Source organism: Haliotis asinina, chromosome 2 (genome assembly GCF_037392515.1).
Source record: "Haliotis asinina isolate JCU_RB_2024 chromosome 2, JCU_Hal_asi_v2, whole genome shotgun sequence".
NCBI classification, from domain to species: domain Eukaryota; kingdom Metazoa; phylum Mollusca; class Gastropoda; order Lepetellida; family Haliotidae; genus Haliotis; species Haliotis asinina.
Genome location: NC_090281.1, coordinates 76,012,224 through 76,033,739, shown reverse-complemented (window position 1 = coordinate 76,033,739; position 21,516 = coordinate 76,012,224). Strand labels below are relative to the sequence as shown.

Sequence of the window (21,516 nt, the reverse complement as noted above, 5' to 3'; positions counted from 1 at the left end):
CCTGGCAAATGCCTGAATCGTCCTTTCTCCAACTCAGCGGTGAAACCACGATTGGTTTATCTAGAAACATGTCTCCTCAGCACTGGGCAGTGTTTGGAGGCTGTAGAGCAGATAATGTGCGACTATGAAATTAGGAACCTCGTGTTTTCATTTATAAATGTAATTTGGGTCAATGTAATATTAATGTTTCTATTTACCCTTGGCAATATATGTATGTATGTATGTATGTGTGTGTGCGTGCGTGCGTGCGTGCGTGCGTGCGTGCGTGCGTGCGTGTGTTTTGCAAGCATGCATGTCAAAGGTTAACAGTCAAATATCCAATGTGTGTATATGCGTTAGTGTAACCATGCATGTATGTAGGTATGTCGAAGGATAAGAGTCAAATATCCAGTATATCAAGTGCATGTTGAGGTTATGTAGCATCTGTCAAAATCATTGTTTGCAATGACACTTTTCAGCAATGCTGAACTGATATTGAAAGTGTATGTCATTAGACGACTATTCAACTTCAGCGAGTCTTGGTTCAGCGGTCACATTATTGAACAAGACATCACCCAAAGAAATACACCTTATCCAATCGCACTGCATTACAGGTGGCCCTTGTCCAATGAGATACTATCTTGCCCTGACACCAACAAATCACGACGCACTACCCACTAACATAGTTACCCATGACCCAATGAAGGACTATTCGTGTTCCTAACGGTTGCTTAAGTCCAACCCCGATAACTTCCACTTATCTGCTAGACATCTACTTGTAGTAGCCAATTAATTTCATACAAATGATGTCAAGTGATTTGTTATATCTGTAATGTCACGTGATCGAAGAAACATTTTACTGAAAACATTGACTTTGGAACATGACGCGAACCGGAGTGAAATGCCTCAATTATGACGCTTTGTAATTGGATTTCATTCAGTGGTAGCTGTTGGATCGGAGATGCTTTTGATTCTGGGATGAGTAGTTTTGTAGGGGGAAGTCAGAGCTAGTTAGCACCAATTAAGCAAGTCTCTTGATATTGAATACCGTCTCTCTACTGATATTGACCACGTGTCAAATATTATTCATAGTTTCAGATCACGAGAAGCATTCATTTCCTGGCGTTTAAAGAACTGTCTCAGATTCTTCGAATCGATGAACACTTAAAATACTAGCATTCATTTATCTGATATAACGAAGGAGTCGGTAGTCTTGATGAAGTTACATAATATGTTTTGAATGCATATTTCAAGATAATATACGCGGATGAGGGTTTTATACAAGAAGAGATACTTGGACTGATAATAGATATTTCCGTATGAAACCTGGTAGACATATAACGACTGTCTTATGCTTGATAATGAGATTTAGATGAATATACGGTATGTTTTGCAATGGGAAATAAAACGAAGGGACTATACAAACTGATCTATCAGAGCATTCGATCAGGTGAATATAATGTGGGATACATATTAAAACAGAGTATATAATATGTATCAGGAGAATGTACCAAGAATTTCAGCAGAAAGCAATGCATTCTTTGGGGGTTTTATATTTGCTTTGTAACGCTGTACTCAGCAATATTTCATCTATACAGTGAAGGTCTGCAAATAATCAGACAATGCAGTGATCAACAGCGTGAACATAGTGGGGTACATTGGCACTTGGCATGGTGTCAGTGAGCCTGACCACCTAATTCCGCTAATCGCCCCTTCCGACTGGCATAGGTTGCTGAAGACCAATTGTAACGGGTTCGACTAGAATAAATACGTCAGCGTGTTATTGGCAGTAACGAAAATATGTTGGTCCCACTATTTCAACGTGTTATCTGCAGTAACGGAAATTGTTGGTCCCAATACTTCAACGTGTTATTGGCAGTAACGGAAATATGTTGGTCCCAATATTTCAACGTGTTATCTGCAGTAACGGAAATCGTTGGTCCCAATACTTCAACATGTTATAGGTTATAGGCAGCAGGTGGAAATGCAACAACGTCCCACAGAGGGGGCGAGACAGAGAAGGGGGTTAGGGAGAGAGAGAAAATGAGAGAGAGAGGGAGAGTGAGTGAGAGAGAAAGATGCGTTTTGATTTTAACTGCTCATGAATGCTTCCTGTGCAAATGGATTGTGTAATGCGTCTTTAGGCTGAAACCAGCAATTAACTGAAACACTTCAAGTAAACATTGCAGTTGCAAGAGAATTAGCACTACCGGAAACATAAGTTACTCCAAAATGAAGGAAACATGCCTTTTGATAACTCATTGTTAATAGTGAATACTGACGAAGAACGATTCCTCTCTGTAAACAGTTGCGTTTGCTCATCACAGAAGAAAGATGATCTGGGTCACTATTTCTATCTTCCTCGTGCCCAATGATTGATGTCTCTGGGGTACTCCAACAGCACGTCTAAAGTGTCCAACACTCCCTGCCAATCCTACAAGATGTAGCGCTCTTCGCGTGCTGGGAGTCTTGTTTCTTCTATCAGGAGGTATAGTGTTGAATGATATGTAGGTAAAAACCTGTCAAATGATGAATGATATTTTGATGCGGAATTTTAAAATGCCTGAAAGAAGCTGAAGGATTTAAAGATAACCGTAAATGTGTATATACTATTACACGATAACCCGCGGGTGATCCTACACGTGTCTTTCACATTTCCCATGAGCATCCTTGATAGCGTGGAGTCTGCCAGATGCATAACGACTTTATCTTATCCAAACCACAGGGTAATTTATGGCTATAGTTGAAGGCGAACAACAATTTATTGTGTAACACTGGAACCGTTCAAGCACTTTCGAGCTAACTGTACCGTCGATGCATTAGCTGTACCGGGACTGGCATGTTCGGGTTACAAATACACAGCTCCTGCTTTGAGTCTGAAACAAGAACCTTTCACAGACAAAAAGGCGAGGTAGAGTATATCGGAAACGAATAAAAAGACATAGAACATTCCTGCCTACGACCATCGCTTTAAGTTTCAGGAAATCGGAAGTAGAGGTCATATGTCGTAAAATCTGAAATGTAAACCCTTTGTAATGAACACCGTTACTGTTCCAGTAGGGCATTTTATAAACACTACTTAAAGCGCATTGTAACAAAGATGTAGGTCGCGTGTGAGAGTTTGAACCACTTAACACCTCTTGTATTGGCAGCTGCAGCGTATAGAGAGATGGGTTTACATTACCGGGTGGCAGGCTCTGAGAGGGAGACACCATTTGCTTACAATACAGACAAATCAAGCCTCTGATCAAGAAATGTTTGCTTATACCACTAAAGGGCAAGAAGAAAAGACGTTTGTTCACATTACTAAAGAGTCAGCACTATCATAAACACTCTTGTTTATATCCGTGAAGGACAGGCCTGTAATAGAGAGGTGAGATATTTGCCTACATTTATGGATGACTCGAGTCAAGCAGTTGATAAAGAAATAGTGAAACATATTGATGAAAGCCAAGCCTGTGACGGATAGACAGTATAATTGCTCACATCACAAACACGTCAACCATCTTACAAGGAAAGGAGGTTCGTGCACATTGGTAATACGCATTGCTCTTTCTAAGACAGGCTACATTTGCTTACATTACTCACGAGTCAAGCCCCTAATAAAAACACAAAACAAAAACGTTTGTTTAGATTAGTGAAGGGCAAGCCTGAGAATGAGAAACATTTGCTTGGGTTATAAACACGTCACCCCTATACTGAAGACACATTTGCTTACATTAGTGAAGGGCAAGCCTTCAATAGTGAGCTAGCATATTCACTTATTTAAAGGAATACTGGAGGTTCAGCGGCTGGTAAAGAAACATCTGCTTAACCTTCGGAAGGACTCATGTCCGAACTCACTAGTCTGTTAACTTTGGGTCCAGGTGGACCCAAACATCATTTTGTGTATGTTTTATATTTATTTTCATCTAAATTTCCACGAAGGACCCTCCCTGAAATTTTAGATTAACAACATTGAACAATTCAAGGTATATAGTGTACAAAATGGGGTTTTTTCAAGACAAAAATAGTTGTCTTTCTGTGCTTTACAATCGCATTACATTTAGTTGTATTGTTTCCATAAAGTTGGCATCTGGTGCTCTGGGTTGTAGCTGGAATGCGACAACATAAAAAAAAAAACAAAAAAACAAAAAACAAAAACAACAAAACAACAAAAAAAACAAAAAAAAAACAAAAACAAATTTGAAACAAAAAGAAGGGAGGGATATATGGCGTCTTTGCCCGGACGGTTCCAACATAGGTAAAGTGATGAGCTGACAGATCTTACACCTAAGGCACTGTGGCAAAGGGATTGTCAGCTTTGATATTGCGTCCTGTTCCATTCCATGGTGGAACCATCTCCGTCACTACACGTGCTGCTTGATTTACTTCTCTGAGCTGACCAGTTTGCCTTCCCAAGTGAACAGGGCCATTCCATTGAGGGGATAGCAGCAGACTACATCACAGTTCCACCAGATATTTGTTCCACATTTTGCGGACTGCCTCCTTACATACTGGCGGAATGGGCACCTTCTACGGAAGGGAACAAGTTGTTCATTAACTGTGAGATCAGAACCTGGTATGTAAAACTTGGGAAGTTGAGCTATGAACATCATCCACACATCTCTGATGGCAGTTAGTTTATTTCGTGCCTTGCGTTCTGGTCTTGTGGTCTTGTTTTCAAATCTAAGGAAGCGCAGAATAGCCTTTAGCCTTGAATCTATTGTGAGTCACGGCAGCACGAAAGATAGCCCGTTCATGTGCTGAATGATAAACGCCAGCCAAGATTTACAGACCAATAAATGCTTTCAGTTCAGTTAGATGCAGAGGTCTCCATATCTTTCGCTGTTGAGGATGATCTGTGTTCCATTGTCGAAACACGCGACTAGCTTCTCTGTTTGCCTCACGCATGACAACAGCAATGATCGCACTTGTCAGCTACAGCTCAAAAGCAGTCTTGATATTATCGACCCTTCCTCCCGCTGTAACACCAGCAGGGTGTCGTATGATGTCCTGAGCACCTCTCCTGTGCATTGCCGGTTGATCCAGATTCCTTGCCTTATCTACTCCTTATCACTTGTTCTTGTTCTTGGTTGGGTCTTATATTGTCACGTTGTTGTTCAAGTATAGCATTACTGTCTGCATACTCATGTGGGTGGTCTGGATCTACATCATTTCTGAGTCCTCTTCCTCCTCCTCGCCCTCTTGTTCCTTGTCCTTTTTCCTCCTCTTCTTCCTCTAATCGTTGTTCTTCCTCCATTTACCTCGTCTGGACTATCTCTTTCTATTTCTGCTCTATTTTCAGCATCTTGGACAGGTACATTACGTACATCCAAATGTCTTTTTTCACCAACCCCCCAACCCCTGAACCACTGTCTGAAATACTTCCATCAGACTCCAGGCCAGACACATGATCTTCATTTTCAATATTATCAACAGACCCAACTGTAACATCATCATCATCATCATCATCATCATCATCATCATCGTCATCATCATCATCAAAGTCAGAATTGTCCAAATCCGAAAGGTTGATGTCACTTTCAACAATCATACATGTACGTAGAGCCAGAGCAGTTGTGTATCACGCTTTATTTCCTGCCATCTTGGTTTCAAACTATTTCAAATATATAAACAATTAATTAGGAAATCAAAGCTGTTGTTGTCTATGAATGTGCTGGTAGGGTGCAATATGCTGGATGTAGAAGAAAAACCTGAAAACCTTATACGTGTTTGATGATATCTGCTGGGTCCGCATGGACCCCAAATAAATTTGATCAAGCATGGACCCCGAATAAATTTTCAGAGTAACATTCTTGTAAGAAATGTCATCACAAAAATACCTTGTGTTTGTAACGGCAATGCGATAAGTGACAGCCACCTAACATGTCAACCAAATACGATATGTCATTTAGATACCGCTGATGTCCACATGTTTATGGTTAAAGCAATGTTAGGCAAAGACGAGCATGTTACTACTGTAACATTTGTGTACTTTCGTGCATGGCATGTCTCTGATGACAGACTGTATATTTGCATATTTTACTATGTGACTGATGGGCAACTTTCTGGTACAGAAACATTCGCCTTCGATACGGATGAGTCATGACATTTGCAAGAGTCCGATATGCACCTTTCTATACAAAGGGTTCTTTATACGTTTCTGAGATACATCATTTGATGTCAGTAGTGCAGGGCAATTCGTTTCTAACATAGATGATTTGAATACGATCATGAAGTTATAGGGTATCGGTGAGTGTGTGAATGTTAACCCGCTTTAGTCATATTCCAGCAATATCACGGCGGGGACACGACAATGGGCTTCACGCATTGTACCCGGCGTGACGAGCGATCTCTTTAACAGTGAGGAAATGAGGGATCTGACATATACAATGTGATTACGATAGTGAAGGTAAGAAGTTTCTTCTATACAACATTTGATTCCGATAATGAAGTTAACAATACAATGTTGAGGGGCAAGAGGCGGTTTCTGAAATACATCATTTACTTACAGTAGTGAGGGCAATGCTTTTTGGTTTACAGCACGATCGTGATAGGCGAGGAGTTTCTCATTACTTTAGATTGTGTTTGTGTATTTCTTGTTTAACGTCTTACTCAGTAATATTCAAACTATATTGTGGCATTCTGAGCCTGGACTAGACCATCCAGTGATCGACAACGTGAACATTAATCTATGCATTTGGGACACGATGACGTGTGTCAACAAAGTCAGCTAGCTTGGTCACCGATGCCGTTAGTAGCATCTTATAAAAATATGGCCTTCATGGAAACGTTTATCAAAGACAAGATAAGCTCTTTACATTACTAAATTAAAGGTTCTGTTTGCTACCATACCGTAATACTTTATTAGCTCATGGCATTATGGCTTGCCATACCAGCCCCTCTTTCCATAATTAGTCGTACGATATCAATTATGATACAATATTGCATATTAATGTCATTTATCATATCTCTGCAAGATGTGATCACCTCTGAAGTCCTTGCATAATGTTTACCACGAAATGCCTTCAGAATGTCGACCCTGATATATCTGCAAAGTGCCCACTATGACATACTTGCAAAATGTGTCCACCATGAAAAACACTATAAAAAGACAACTATGAAAACCAACAATCCTGTGAAATATCTGTACACTATCAACGACGGAACCCCTAACGTGATTTGTCATTTAAAACATCCTTTTGAGAAAAACGTGCCTTTTATCAGTTGAGGATGCGTAACACCAGTACAAAATTTTGAGAAAAAAGACCGCTCACTGATCTCAAACTCAAAATCATTGACAATTCATTGATAGTCTTATTTGGCCTCAACATTCGAGTCACAGACAGGTGTCTTTGTGGTATGTGTTATCGCGATGTACTCTTGGGACCGACACAATACCGGCATCTTGGAACACAACACAACTCAACACAATCTTTGTAAATAGTGCATTTATTTCATCGACTCGCATACTGCATATGATGCCAGTACATTTATGATATGCAAATGTGTTGCCCCGACTTACATGGCAGATTCTCACTAAAACAGGTGCGTGATCACACAACAAAACACCATAACATCTGTTGACATGGAGCGGCGTTGACCAGATCTATATTTAGACGCTCGTAAACAAGCGGACATTTTGACTGCATCGAACAATATGGTAAATATATCCCATTTGTAGAAATATAAGTGAACAGGTGTTACACTGACATGTCAATATCGTCATACAAATGTATTAATTACAAATCCTAAACATCCGTTGGAGACGTACGTAGCAGTTCTTCAACAGACTAAAGTACAGGTACATATTGAAGTGTAGGGCCCTTACGCAGTGAAAGTGCATATATATTGATGCAGTTGTCTACCATAATGTGATATTGCTTTGGTAACGCTAATTTTGTGACACACATAGTCATGTGATGTAATTACACACAAATAACATTAGCACTTATGTTTCAGGCGGTAATGATGTTTCCAAGAATACCTGGTCGTTGACGACAAACAAACATTATACAGCATGGGAGGTTCTGCAACCAGTTTTCTTTATGTACCTATATTGTCAGTACAAACATTGCATGTGTAATATTGGCAGGTCTGTCACCTCTACCTCTGATCTGAGTGTATTAATATACAAACAATGAATATAATGTATTGCCGACCACCTCGGCAGTACAAACGTGTAGGGGAATATCTAGGGGAAATCAAACACGGAATACCACCGCAAGCGCATTGTATGCTATTATGACATGAACATATCAAAGAAATGTTTGATCTGCATAGGAACAGTATGTAGCTTCTGGCGATGACTGGTCAAATTAGGGGTATTTTGCTCCGTTACAACCAAGCCTATCCTGCTATATTTAGAAGTACTTGGACAGAACACCACAGTCGAACCTGGTATATTGAGCAGTATCTTACTAAATAAACTCCAAGTGGTAGTGGTATGTTTAGAAGTATGTAACGGCTATAAACCTCAGTCGAACCTGGTATAGTTAGGAGTATCGTATTTCAGAAAACCCAAACTACCTTGAAGTATGTAATTACCACAAACCCCAGTCGATCATGGTATTGATAATATTTAGAAGTATTTAACTAAGAAAACCACAGGGGTTCCTAGTATATTCAAAAGTATCTAACGACTATAAACCACTGTCGAGATTGGTATATTTAAAAGTATATAGCGACTTAAAGTATCTGTAAACTTAGAAGAATCCAACAATTATAAACCACAGCCGATATTGCCATATAAAGGCAGTATCCTCCTACGAGAAACACCAAAATGATCCTGATATCTAATGACTATAAACCCCCGTCGATCTTGATTTATTTAGAAGTATCTAACGGCTATAAATCCCTGTCGGTCTTGGTGTATTTAAATGTATCTAACGACTATAAACCCCTGTCGATCTTGGTGTATTTAGAAGTATCTAATATCTATAAACCCCTGTCGATCTTGGTGTATTTAGAAGTATCTATCGACTATAAACACCAGTGGATCGTGGTATACTTTGACGTATCTAACAACTATAAACCACAGTCGATCCTGGTACATGAGGCAGTACCTTCATTCGGAAAAAAATCAAACTGATCCTAGTATCTAACGACTACAATAACCCAGTCAAACCTGGTATGTTTAGAAGTATCTAACGACTACAAAATCCAGTCACACCTGGTATATTTAGAAGTATCTAACGACTATTAACTTCAGTCGTTCGCGGTATATTTAGAAGTATCTAACGATTATAAACCGCAGTGGATCCTGGTATATTTAGAAGTATCAAACGACATAAAAAATACTCATGGTGTGTTTATAAATATCCAAGGACTATAAATCAGAGTCACCCCCGTATACTTTTACCGTATCGTACTACAGAAAACCCCTGCCAGTCCTGATATGTTTAGTATCTTCCTACTGTGAAAATACAGCCCTTGTAAATTCTGACGAATCAGACACTCGGGGGCAGGTCTGATAAATCTGGGACGATGTAAAACGAAGTTCGAACAATTCTGCAATACCCCAGTCGAACACAAGTTCCGAGTAAATGAATCCTATGAGAACTGGATACACCTTTATATTCCTAACACCAACTATACGGTACTCATCAAGAAGAAGATGTTTCAATATCAGTGGTGCCAGTGCATGTCACATGACACATGGATTTCACGTGCTGTGTCATGTTACACCAACTAAGAAATTGATACATAAATATTCGTGTATTTACCTGTATTAGTTTACGATATGTAACGAATTTGGTAGTGATTAAATCGGTTTGGAGTGACTAAGTCATACATATATACATGAGTGCATTATCGAGTTGAGAGATACATCAGTGATTTGGGTAGGCTTGATAAAATCTTTGCGGACTATATAAAGTTATAGGAAGCTTGCAACTTTTGCGATGGAGTAGTGTAGAGACGTAGATGCTAGGCACAGATGTCTATGACGTCATGTAGATCAGTACAAAGTGTATGGTGTTCTTCATAATGGTGGAATAACTAATGACAATTTGAGGGCATCGTTCACCGAAAATCTCATAGAGATACATCTCACAGTGTGACAAAATGGCATAGTGGTGATACTTTAAAACAAACAATCATATTGTTATATCAGTTACAAGTATAATCCGAATGCTGTTCCATCTGGGAAAGAAAGTGAACATAAATATATATATTTTTCACAATATATGGATGAAAACAAAACAAGTTGATGCTTAACAGAAAAATGTCGAACCAGATAGTGTTTTTTTTTCAACAGAGACAAAGGAGTGTCTGCCACGATGTAGAGTTACTAGTATTTGTTGAGATCTTGCAAAGATTGTATTCATTCAGTGTATTTTTCTAACATTCTTTCATATTTTTCACGACTCCGTAGCTTAACATCAGAAGGGGTGTTAGCATTTGGGTAAAACTCATAAGTTACGGTTTGGAGTTGATAAAACCAGAGATCGTAATCAATATGAATCAGGGATTCGAACTCATGTTAAGCATATCCTGGCGCGTCCATGATCTCAACTCATCACAGCGACTTAAAGTGAAACATCGTTGTCCCCGTGACATGAACAAATACAGTCCACTTTTACCGAATGTTCTACGTAGCTCGTTACAAAGACACAAATGAACATTACCAGAACCGAACCAACAGACTGCTTGAAACAGGTTGATTCCAGGAATTGAATGCATACCCTCTGCATCGTGTACCCGGAACCCTCTTACATGCTATTGTGGCAAATACAACTAACACTCAAATGACATTAACATGAAACGTTTGTGAAAAATGAGGCGTTGTGTCATCTAGTAAAAAGGGAATCCGAAAATTGTTGCTTTGATCAGAAAACTCTATATTGATTGAACGGGAATTGCTGAAAAAGTCCACGTCCTCGCAAAAATTTCATTTTCGTTCAATTTAAGGGATATCTGACAAATAAAAACATCAAAAGGAATCCCGACGAATGGGGCATAAGAATTCCTCAGTCAAGGGTCCAGTGTCTGACGATGCATAAGGGTGAGCATTTAAATCGATGGCGTCACTATCCTTCTAGCCAATTACATCGAACGAAAAATCGATTTTAAAAACACAACAAAAAACAGTTCATATGTCGCTGAAAGACACAAAACCGAAGCATGTACCACTAAGTATTGCATTGGTTACTAATTGAACACCTCGTTCTAAGCCTATGTTCACATTTCAATATACCATATGAACTCTAATTATAATGTATTTTACGATTTCTCTGTTCACACACGTAAACAAAACCAGTTCATAATAATCTCTTCGTGACTATTTACTACAGTGTTACCGACTCATGTCGTTAATATTTGTACATCTGAATGAGTAATGTCCAGTTTGATAATAGTCTTTGAACAGTTGCCATGACATCGAGGTGATGAAGATGTTTGTTTATGGAACAAATCATGTTATAATAACATGAATAACGCTAGTCGAGTAACTTCAAAAGCTGATCTTTTTCATATCTGTAGTGTGACAAGTGTCGAAACAGAAAATCAAACATCTAATATCCAAAGGCAGGATTTGTATTCTAGTTTTCGTTTCCGGCAAAGTCTAACAAAATCCGAAAATAATGTCACAACAATTTTTCAGAGAATACCCAGTGTTCGTTGGAGATACAGATCAGGCTGATGTAATCAATGTCATATCTGTGATTGAGACACTGTCTCTGAGTAGTTTATTAACTAATTAAATCAACATGCACTCAATAAAATAAAACTAATTTGACAGGCATCAGCAGGCTTCAAATGATTTGAAATAAACTTGTTAAGATTACCAATTAGCCTGGGTCTCGTTCTCATTAAAGTCCAACAACCAATTGATTTATATGTTATCATATCGTGTTCAATAGAGCAGTGACACTATGAATCTTCCTCTGCAGTCATGTTCTATTTGACAGACACTTTAAACACGTACACAGTACTGCAGCGTATGAAATATTCAGTTGTCTTTGTGAGTTCGTATCATTATTGTATGCCCAATTAGCTTTTCCATGTATTTTGGTTTGTAGTATTTGCTCTTGAAACATACTTTGGTTGGTTTTGTATTACCAGCTTGTGAAAACATGTGTTAATCTAAGCTCAGGTTTTGTGGATTCTTTGGTCAGGAGAAACATATAGAGAAAACAATGGTATAAATGCAAAGAAATAAATAGGGACGAATAAAATTAAACAGCAAGGATTCGATATCACAGACTTCAGTGCCAAATGCTAAGCAATTTATCCTAACACTTGTCGGCTCTCTGTCAAAACCTGCCTGAAAGAAAGTTGAAACTACCAAACTCGCTTGACAGACTTTACATATGTTCTGATGAAGTGAACGGGGTAACTATTTTCTCTCTAGCGGACTTATACACCTCTAAAATGATGCATAAAGTCTGCTGCAAATGTATCACAATTCGCTCTGATAATTAAAATTAAATAATCCTGATAAAAATGTATATAACGATCATCTCTCTGCCGACAGGTCGATATGTTCAAGGGCTAGAGCGATGTGGTCAGTTGTCTCGATTTCCGTCTCCGGAACGCCCGGATGTATGTAGCTGTCCAAAAATACCGGCACGCCTTCAACGTTTTCTGGAAAACCGGGCGGAAGGTCATCGCGTGTGCGCGGTGTGAAGTTGAACCCTGGGGTATCCCGCAATAAACTGAAAAGGACAAACACGAAATTAATAAGCATATTATGTTGAGGCACCATGATATAACTGAATACCGATCAAAGGTGCGTGAAATTATAACGTGACCCAGTAACCGTAATTGACAAGATAAGGATTCGTCTTCAGAAAGCCATGCTTGTCGAAAGAGGCGATTAACGATATCGGGTGGCCAGTCCTGCTGTCTTGATTGATGCATGTCATATCATTTCTACAGCGAAGATCAATGCACATGATGCTAATCACTGAATAATTATTATCTGGTCCAGACTGGCTGCGAAACTACTGAGTACGGCGTTTAACAACATGCAACAGCGTAACACTCAATCACTCCTCACTATCCCTGTTAAGGCTGATGGTGACTATTGTATTTCCTCTAATACACCCACAGCAACCACTTACCAGGGTCTTAAACACTCTCATCGCTGTAGGTATCACTGACCAGCATAAATCCGTGTGTACAAGGCGACAAGATAGAGCTTTCGCAAATAAACGCTTACGCTGAGTCTGCGCAGTGCAGACCCAGTAACATTCGATTTGCCATGTTATTACACTGAATGTCTTGCTTCGTCTTATAAGTGATATTTAGTCTAAGAAACTATTTTCTGTGTCAACAATACAAAGTGATTATTATCCCCTCATACTTGTTTTATGTAGGTATTAGCCTGCCTGTTTTCATTCATAGAATACCGTTAACTTTATCCATCCCCACATATCTTGCGATCTGACATCATATATATTTATATCTTCGTGTACATATAAATAGGCAAGTTAAGTGGGGAATACGATACCTCTAAATCAACTTCTATTTACAGATACAGAGAAACCTCGGAGTATTAGATAAACAATATCAGTCAAATCCTTCCGATTATTTAGCAATAAGCATGCAATCGCTTGAGGTGGTACGAAACTACGGCGAGAAACATGACAGGTGTTCGCTTTACTCAGTCAGCCATCTTATCTGAAGACGTGATGCACTCAGTAAGATTATTTCTCATGCGCTGCGATTGGACGAGCCGATAACGCGGAGACGACAACAACAGGATGAACTATAAATATCATCATAATTACACATAATATGATGAATGTCTTCCGATTGGAAGTGGTTGTTAACAGATTTTGTTCGCTAGATTTGCCGGTCCGCTTGTAAAGGGCACGGTAGAATTGTCATACAGCATACGTCTAGTTATTAGGCCTACTCGTTGGTTCCGGACATTTTTCAGGAATGACTGGTATTCACCAAGTTAATCACTTCTTTTCACTTAATTGATTGCTGATTCGATAACCTGCAGCGACGTGTGCCATCAACAACCCTTGTTTAGACGGACCGGCTCAATTCGACAGTTATCGGTGATGCAGCTACCCTGTTTTCCCGACTTACCATCGTAAACGTTTCAATGTTTCTTTTTCAGTAATTATCTTTAGTCTAGGGCCATACAACACGACATTAAGTGGAAGCCGGAAAGGAAAGAGTATAAAACCTTATCAGTTATCATCTTGAGTCTAATGCTATAAATGTGACATTAAGCGAGAACCGGAAACGAAAGACAATATTATTATAGATACTTGTATAAATCATGTGATTTGTGCAAAAAAGACATGGAAATAGAAAATAGGATATGTTGATAAAGTGGACTTGTGTAGCATTTATTTTAGCTCAACTATACCGTGAAGAGGAAAACATGTTATGGATTTCTTTATAGCAATAGATGCAAGTGAAGATGCAAGGATGTACATCATGTCCTTACTTGTAACTGATGGGGCTGACGTTAATCTTCAGGGCAACGCTGCCGGATTCAAACTTGTTGGTGATGGTGACGTTGTTTCCAAACAGACAATATCTTGGCATCTTGGTGCCCACAACCCCAGCCAACACAGATCCTGTATGGATGCCGATCCGCATCTGTGATATGGAACATGAAACATACTAGAATTATGCATGAAATATATATGAAATGTACATGAACTATACATGAATTATGCGTAATTTTATACTGATATGATAATTTACCTGCGTAAGTATGAAACATATTATATACACGGTCGCTTGAATATATTAAGTCGGGAAACCGTCTCCAGATCACCTACCTGATGATTTCAGAATGAATATGTATAAAGGAAACCCACCGAATAGGTCAAACGCAACTGTCATAATGTCATAACACTTACGCACACGACTTAAAACACCCGCCGTAGCAATCAGATACATGTATATCAGTTTCATGAAAATATTGTCCCATACTGCCATTGCAAATTGCTGTAACGCAGCTTTAATGCCAAAAGACACACTTCATTCTATGATTCACTGAGTAACGATTCTATGAAAGTTACGCGTGAATAGCTGAACATATCACATATCGGTTTAGTTGATTTCACGTGTATTTGCAAATAATGTTAACCTTTAACAGCAGATTGATAGTTGACTTATGAATCCATCAGCTGTGCAAATATTCATCTCCGTACGTAGATATACAGTCATAACTAATTCTGACATTGACAGAAATGTGGGTTCGTCTAAAGATTGGTGATGCTGTAACTGCAGACATGTTTACTGAATATCCTCGACTCTAATATCAACATGTCCGTAAACAATCATGTCACTGCCGGACAGTCCAGTGACCAACAACATGAGCGTCGATCTACCCAAATGGGATAGGATGATATGTGTGAACCAAGTCAGCAAGCCTTACCATCAGATCCCGCCAGTCGCCTCTTACGACAAGCAGGGATTGTTGAGGACTATTTTTAATCTAAAGAAAAATCCAAATAAATATAATGATTGACGAATGAGCTACCTTGTAACTTTTGTATCATCACGTGCAGCCCATGGGGAGCTTTAGGACAGTTACCCAGTAATCTATGATAGGCTTAACAAGGTGTACCAAGAGGATCGAACTGGATAGACTCAGGTACTTGGTTTATTGCATTAGTATAACAAGCACAAATCGTTGCTCACAATATCAGTCACTGGATTATAGGACACAAACTATTGCTTTACACCCACCGTCGTATAGATTGAGTATTCTAATAGCTGTATTTAGCAACAGAAGAAAACACAGTATATCATTACAGTATTAAGACCTGAAATTTCTGAATCTCTACATTTTTCCCAATGGTCAATAGCAGGAGCACCAACACACGCCGTGGGGAACAAATTTCATGTTTATTCGGCTCTGCAGGCATTGGCTATAGATACAATTTTACCCAATTTCACAAGGTACGGACAGGAACAAAACAATCCGTGTAACATACTCAGACAATTCCCGACGTCAGAAAACCCACAGAAGACAGAGCTGCTACCGAATTAGCCGTACCTCCTGCCAACGATTCAAGTTTATCGTCTTCCATATACTTCTGTAACACTTTTTATGGTGACACTCTCTGAGAAAAACACACAGTAAGTGGTGAGTGAACTGCTCCAGAAATAATCCCGTCGGCATAAAACTTGCAACAGACACTACCATGAAAACAAACTAACCCTGAAAATACTTTATAGGATTGAAAAAGTAGCAGGTGCCCTGAAATTGGTGTCACGCCAAAATTCAAAAGCACTTTGTTGAGAACCTAAACTTGGCTATAGTCGACCTGACAGAAGAAGATATCCACGCTTGGTAGTATGCAGAGCGAGTGTGGATAGAGAAGGGCTGAACACTATCTACGTTGAAAAACGCCGAACAGCCGGTGGAAGAAAAAACCTTGACTGGGATCGGTAGCGAAGGAAAGCCAGTTAACGAGTTGAAATAGATTGTGTAACTTCAAAACGAGTTAAAAGAATAGCTAGCGCTCTTGTGTTTTGTTTAGATATATTAGGTTCATGGGAGGAAGGGGTAATGCTAAATCCAGATATGTTGGCAGAGATGTTTCCGATCTGAAGGAAGTATTTGCAGATATAAGCACTTCGAAAAGCACTAACTACATTAAACCTTGCGTAGGGATTCCATTATAGCTTTAAGCACAACCTTTGACAAAAACCGGTGTGTTATACACTGTGGGAGCTGACTGCATGGGGAGATTACAGACGTGACGTTACAGTATTGGCACAACACATGCAGAGAATGGAGAAGATACCGTCATCTTTGCAGCTGATGCTCGTATTCATATGATACGGCTTATAATAAATGAGGGATAAAAAATCCGATATCTGTGTTTATAATTGGGAACCATTAAGCTAAGTTAAGCGTGTTGGACATTCCTATATATTTTTGCTTACTACAGAATTACAGAGCTGAAACGTCTCCCGGTCCTTCAAATATCAAATAATGGAACTGGCGGTTTTTCAAATTAACACGCTCCTTGAGATATATCAGAGGGGTAAGTTGTAAAATATGAAGGCGGGCTCCATGGCTGCTGGGGCTGATTGCTGGTGAATGTTTTCTTATCAGCAGATATTTTGCGACGCTAGATGAAACAGCAATGACATTGGATAATTTGTTTATTTGGCACAGTATCTTTATAAAATGCGGTTCTTAAAATAGCTTAGAGACGAATTCTTCTGTGGTGTTTTCTGGTCGAAAACAGTTTTCTAGAGTTAACTGTCGCTGTCGCTCAAAAAAGCAGGATGCGACTCTTGGAGAATGACTCCGATATAATAGACTAACGCTTAGTTTCTGTGGATGTATAACTTTGATCGTAGCAAATAAAGACCCATCCCGACTGCCTCTAACGGATGTGTGTTCATTGTTCGTAAGCAAGTCCATACACTCCAGACAACTGCGTCCTTCGCGAATGTAGACATACATTGTTTACCGTTGACACCATTTATGTTAAATGTTGAAGCCGCACACGTCATCATCATCATCATCATCATCATCATCATCATCATCATCCTGGGTTTGAATCCGGCCCCAGTGTTAGTAGCTTAAAAAAACCTGGTACGTGTTAGCAAGTTTCACCTAAATGAGTTTATCAACCCAAACACGCTATGAGTGTGGAAATCGTCTAAAACATTCCTCACTCACTGAGCCTCGTTCTGAACATTCCTACCTTGATAGCCCCACCATCATGCGCTTTCTCGGACGCAGCTGCCTTCATCATCTTTATCGCCATCCAAGCGATCTGCAGGGCGTGGTGCTTGCTGGCCCGGTGCAGTCCCCCTGCCACGCAGTAGGCGTCTCCGATTGTCTCAATCTGTTGTAACAAAGACAGAGTGATAAACGACTGCATTTTCAATTTTGTCATTTAATTATGAAGTTGCTTGATTGGTTCGTTTATTGTTTAACGCCACACTCAGCAATATTCCAGCTATATGGATGCGGTCTGGACCAGACATTCTATAGCTAGTGATCACGCAACAGCATGAGTGTTGATCAACGCAACTGGGACACGATCACATGTGGTAAGCAAGTTAGGGAGCGTGACCACAGATCCCGTTAGTCGACTCTTACGAAAAGCATGGGTTGCTGAAGTAACATATCAAAGAAATCAAAATTTCGTCTCGACACTACACACACTAGACTCAACGCGTGTCTCTTCTTCATCCAAATCAAAACAATTATTAAACGTCATCAGCTTCAACGTAAACGCAAACGCCGAGGCAAACGCAAGGGAACAACCACAACCGACCATACAAAGAAACAATGTTTAAAGATCACTGAAAAGCAGTCATGATATCAAGTGGTCGTTGAAAGGGAAAGAGGGTACTGTTCCTTTTTCATCACCAACAACAATTAGCCCAACAAACACCATTCCCTTGCCTGACAGAGGAGAGCACCATCACTCACAAACACTACACAAAATTCAATTTACGGAAAATATTAATGTTATTACTTTACGTAAAAATAAAAACTGCTGCTGAAATGATACCATTCTACTTCATTTTTTTTCCATTACATGTTAATCTCTTGTAATTTCTCTATCCTCATCTTCAGTTTAAAGAGACTGACCTGGATACATGAGATGGTAACAGTTGCATCTCACTACGATCTGCAGCACTTGCAGAACATAAAACCAGAAATTGGGGCTTATCGAACAATTTGTTTCCACATCAAATCCATTATCAGCCAAACGAGACGATTTGTTTCAGGGATGGTAGGTGCAGTTCCACATTGCACCAACTGAGAAGGCAATCAAAGAGATGTTGATTGAGATTTGACCCAGTATATCGTCAAATTGCTGATGATTTTCAGGAACGGACAGACACTTCTCCTAAAAGGATATTTTTCTTTTCCTCATTAACGAAAATAGGATTACTGGAGAGCAGTACTCCGGGATTCAAGATACGAGTATCAATTCGAAATCAACATCCAATTTAATGTCTAAATTGCAAATTAACAATTCAGTTGGACATTTAGTTGGTAAGTGGGCAATAGGGTAGCACAGTGGTTAAAGCGTTCTCTCGTCCGGGATATTATGGGTAAAGCATTTGCCCCTCCGGGGTATTTCTTGAACATTGCTTTCACAAAATACGAACAAGAAGACAAGGTCATCAATATCTCCCACAATGGCAAATACCTTTCATGAGAATGTATACTCGTTACGATGTCAAATGTTTTGGTGTGCTTATGGCAACGTGGACGGAGAGAAGATTTTTCAGTTCTGCTCCAGAAAGGAACACTTCTACCAACTTCAGCATAAGCCAAACTTGTTGGCATGGAAATACAAAACATTGCTTATACAGAACCAGATGTTTGAGAAGAAATCGTACAAAATTTTAAACTTCTGCAGAGAAAACGAACAGTACAGCGAATTTAAGCCGAAGTCGAACCTGTTGCCATGGAAACACGAAAAATTCAAAATTACCGAAAGGCACCAGTACATCACCAGACTTATCCGTGTGCCACGTTTGGTGAAGAAATAGTGAACGGTTTTAAATTCTGCTAAGAAAAAGAGCACACCCACCAAATTCAGTCACAGTCGAACTTGTTGCCATGAAAGAAAGAGTCTCTTCAGAAATTCAATACTACCGAAAGGCACCGGTACACAGCCAGTCCAACCTATGTGCCAAGTGTCGTGAAGGACTATTGAATGGTTTTTCAGTTCTTCTCGGGAAAGGAACGCCACCACACCACCATATTCAGTCAAAGTCGAACTTGTTGAATTAATATTTTATTCAAAAATTCACCAGCTAGTACACCAACAGATCTATCTAGGCGCCACGTTTGGTGAAGAAATAATAAACGTTTTTGAAGTTCTCATCCGGAAAAGAGCACACACATCAAATAGAGACAAAGTCGAACTTGCTTTGTTTCAAAACTCCCAAACTGCCACAAGTCACCAGTACACCACCGGACACGTGATGTATTGCTTGAAAGGTTGGTTGTTATTTAATTAAAGCCTCATTATTCCAGCTATATGACGAGGTCTGTAAATAATCGAGTCCGATCGAGCAGTTATCAACTGCATGAGCATCGATCTACGCAACTGGGACACGATGACATGACAATTAAGTCAGCGAACCTGACCACCAGCAACCGTTAGTGGCATGGGCTGCTCAAGACCAATGACATCCCGGTTCTTCACGGTTTGGCAAGTGAAGTAATTCTTCTCATGTCCAGTCCGCCTTGGATTTACAATGAAACATTACACCCACCTACTCTATACTGTCAAGGTAAATGATGACAAAAGTTATTTGCCTTTAGGAAAGTTCATAGTTGTTAACTTCAATTTGTTTCAGTGCCACTCAGAAGGTGCCACCACTGAGTCCATGCACGTTTTCAATGAAAAATGTACATCTCTGAACACAGCACTGCCATTAGATTTGCTGATGGCGTCATAGCATTGTCAGGGCATTGTGCAAAATCTATTGTCAAAGTGATATCTCCTAGGAGATATCGTCTGATCTTACACAAGCTAATATCTCCCGTGGAACACAGTTTTGGATGATAAATAGTGTTGGACATGTTTATAGGAAGACCAGTTACAATTTGCTAAATGCATATTACAATATCACCTTGTGAATGCTCTGGTTTTTGTTGCCCTCATTTTATGTTTTCGTTTTATGGGGGATTAAGGGAGAGAAAGTGGAGTAGATGAGGGTGGATATGGGTTATTTCAGTTACTTAGAGATCCTGTAAACGATTTGGCTTAACAAGATTGATATCAGTAGCTCAGTGATTGAGGTCGGGAGAACGCCACTATATTAACACTATGCCGCCAATATCAAGACGGGGTGCACCAGAAATGGACTTGACACTTCGTATCCATGTTGGGTTCAAACCCAGGTTTTCGGCGTAACTAGCAAACGTTTTACCCACTGGGTTATATCACTTAGAGAATGAGACAAAATAGAATGAGAGCCACAGTTGTTCAGAGTCTTCATCAGCCTTTCACGCAATCTGATTATCTGTGAATCACCTTCGCGGAGAGAATGCACAGTTAGTCACAGACAAAACAGGAACGTGTTATTTACAGAACACTGAAGAAATAATGGAAAGTAAACCAGTACTGAAGACAAGGCGTAAGAAGGGCGGGCATACTCAAGTCAGTATCTATTCTTACGATGCAACCATAACCAGTAGCTCCACAGCGCCAGATTTGGCGTAAAACGTCAGCAGGCAGCAACTCTGACGCCCAAAGAATCATCTGGCTATGAACATATATATATATCCTTATTTGCACACTGACAGATCTCTGAACAGGCTCGACAAAAAGTGAAAGCGATTTGTATTCGGAATATTATTTTTTATGAAATGTTCAAAGTGTGAAATTCGTAAATATGTATTGTTTGAACTTAATCATGAAAGGTGTTATTTGTTTTATTTTTATTTTATTTTTCATTACAAACGCATACAATGTTTCCTTTTTCAATCATTTGATGTGATATTTGCGACATCTCGGATAATGAAATGTTACAGAGAGCATTAACCTGTCATATCCGTCGCAGTCGAGAGCTAATATACCACTAGAAATCAGTTTGTAATTTCTAGAGAAATACAGTCAGTGCAACTGAAATGTC

General features: G+C 39.5%; 1 protein-coding gene across 1 annotated transcript in view; it reads right to left on the bottom strand.

The window, feature by feature from the left end:
- Positions 1-7,397: 7,397 nt before the first annotated feature.
- The window catches only part of LOC137274338 (guanylate cyclase soluble subunit alpha-2-like), a 99,693-nt gene continuing 85,574 nt past the window's right edge, over positions 7,398-21,516 (bottom strand). The window contains exons 8-10 of the mRNA XM_067807485.1: positions 17,607-17,750; positions 14,372-14,526; positions 7,398-12,617 (exon numbers count right to left, since the gene is read on the bottom strand). Of these exons, the coding sequence (XP_067663586.1) occupies positions 12,419-12,617; positions 14,372-14,526; positions 17,607-17,750 (498 nt within the window). The 3' untranslated portion in view covers positions 7,398-12,418. The remainder of the gene's footprint in view (positions 12,618-14,371; positions 14,527-17,606; positions 17,751-21,516) is intronic.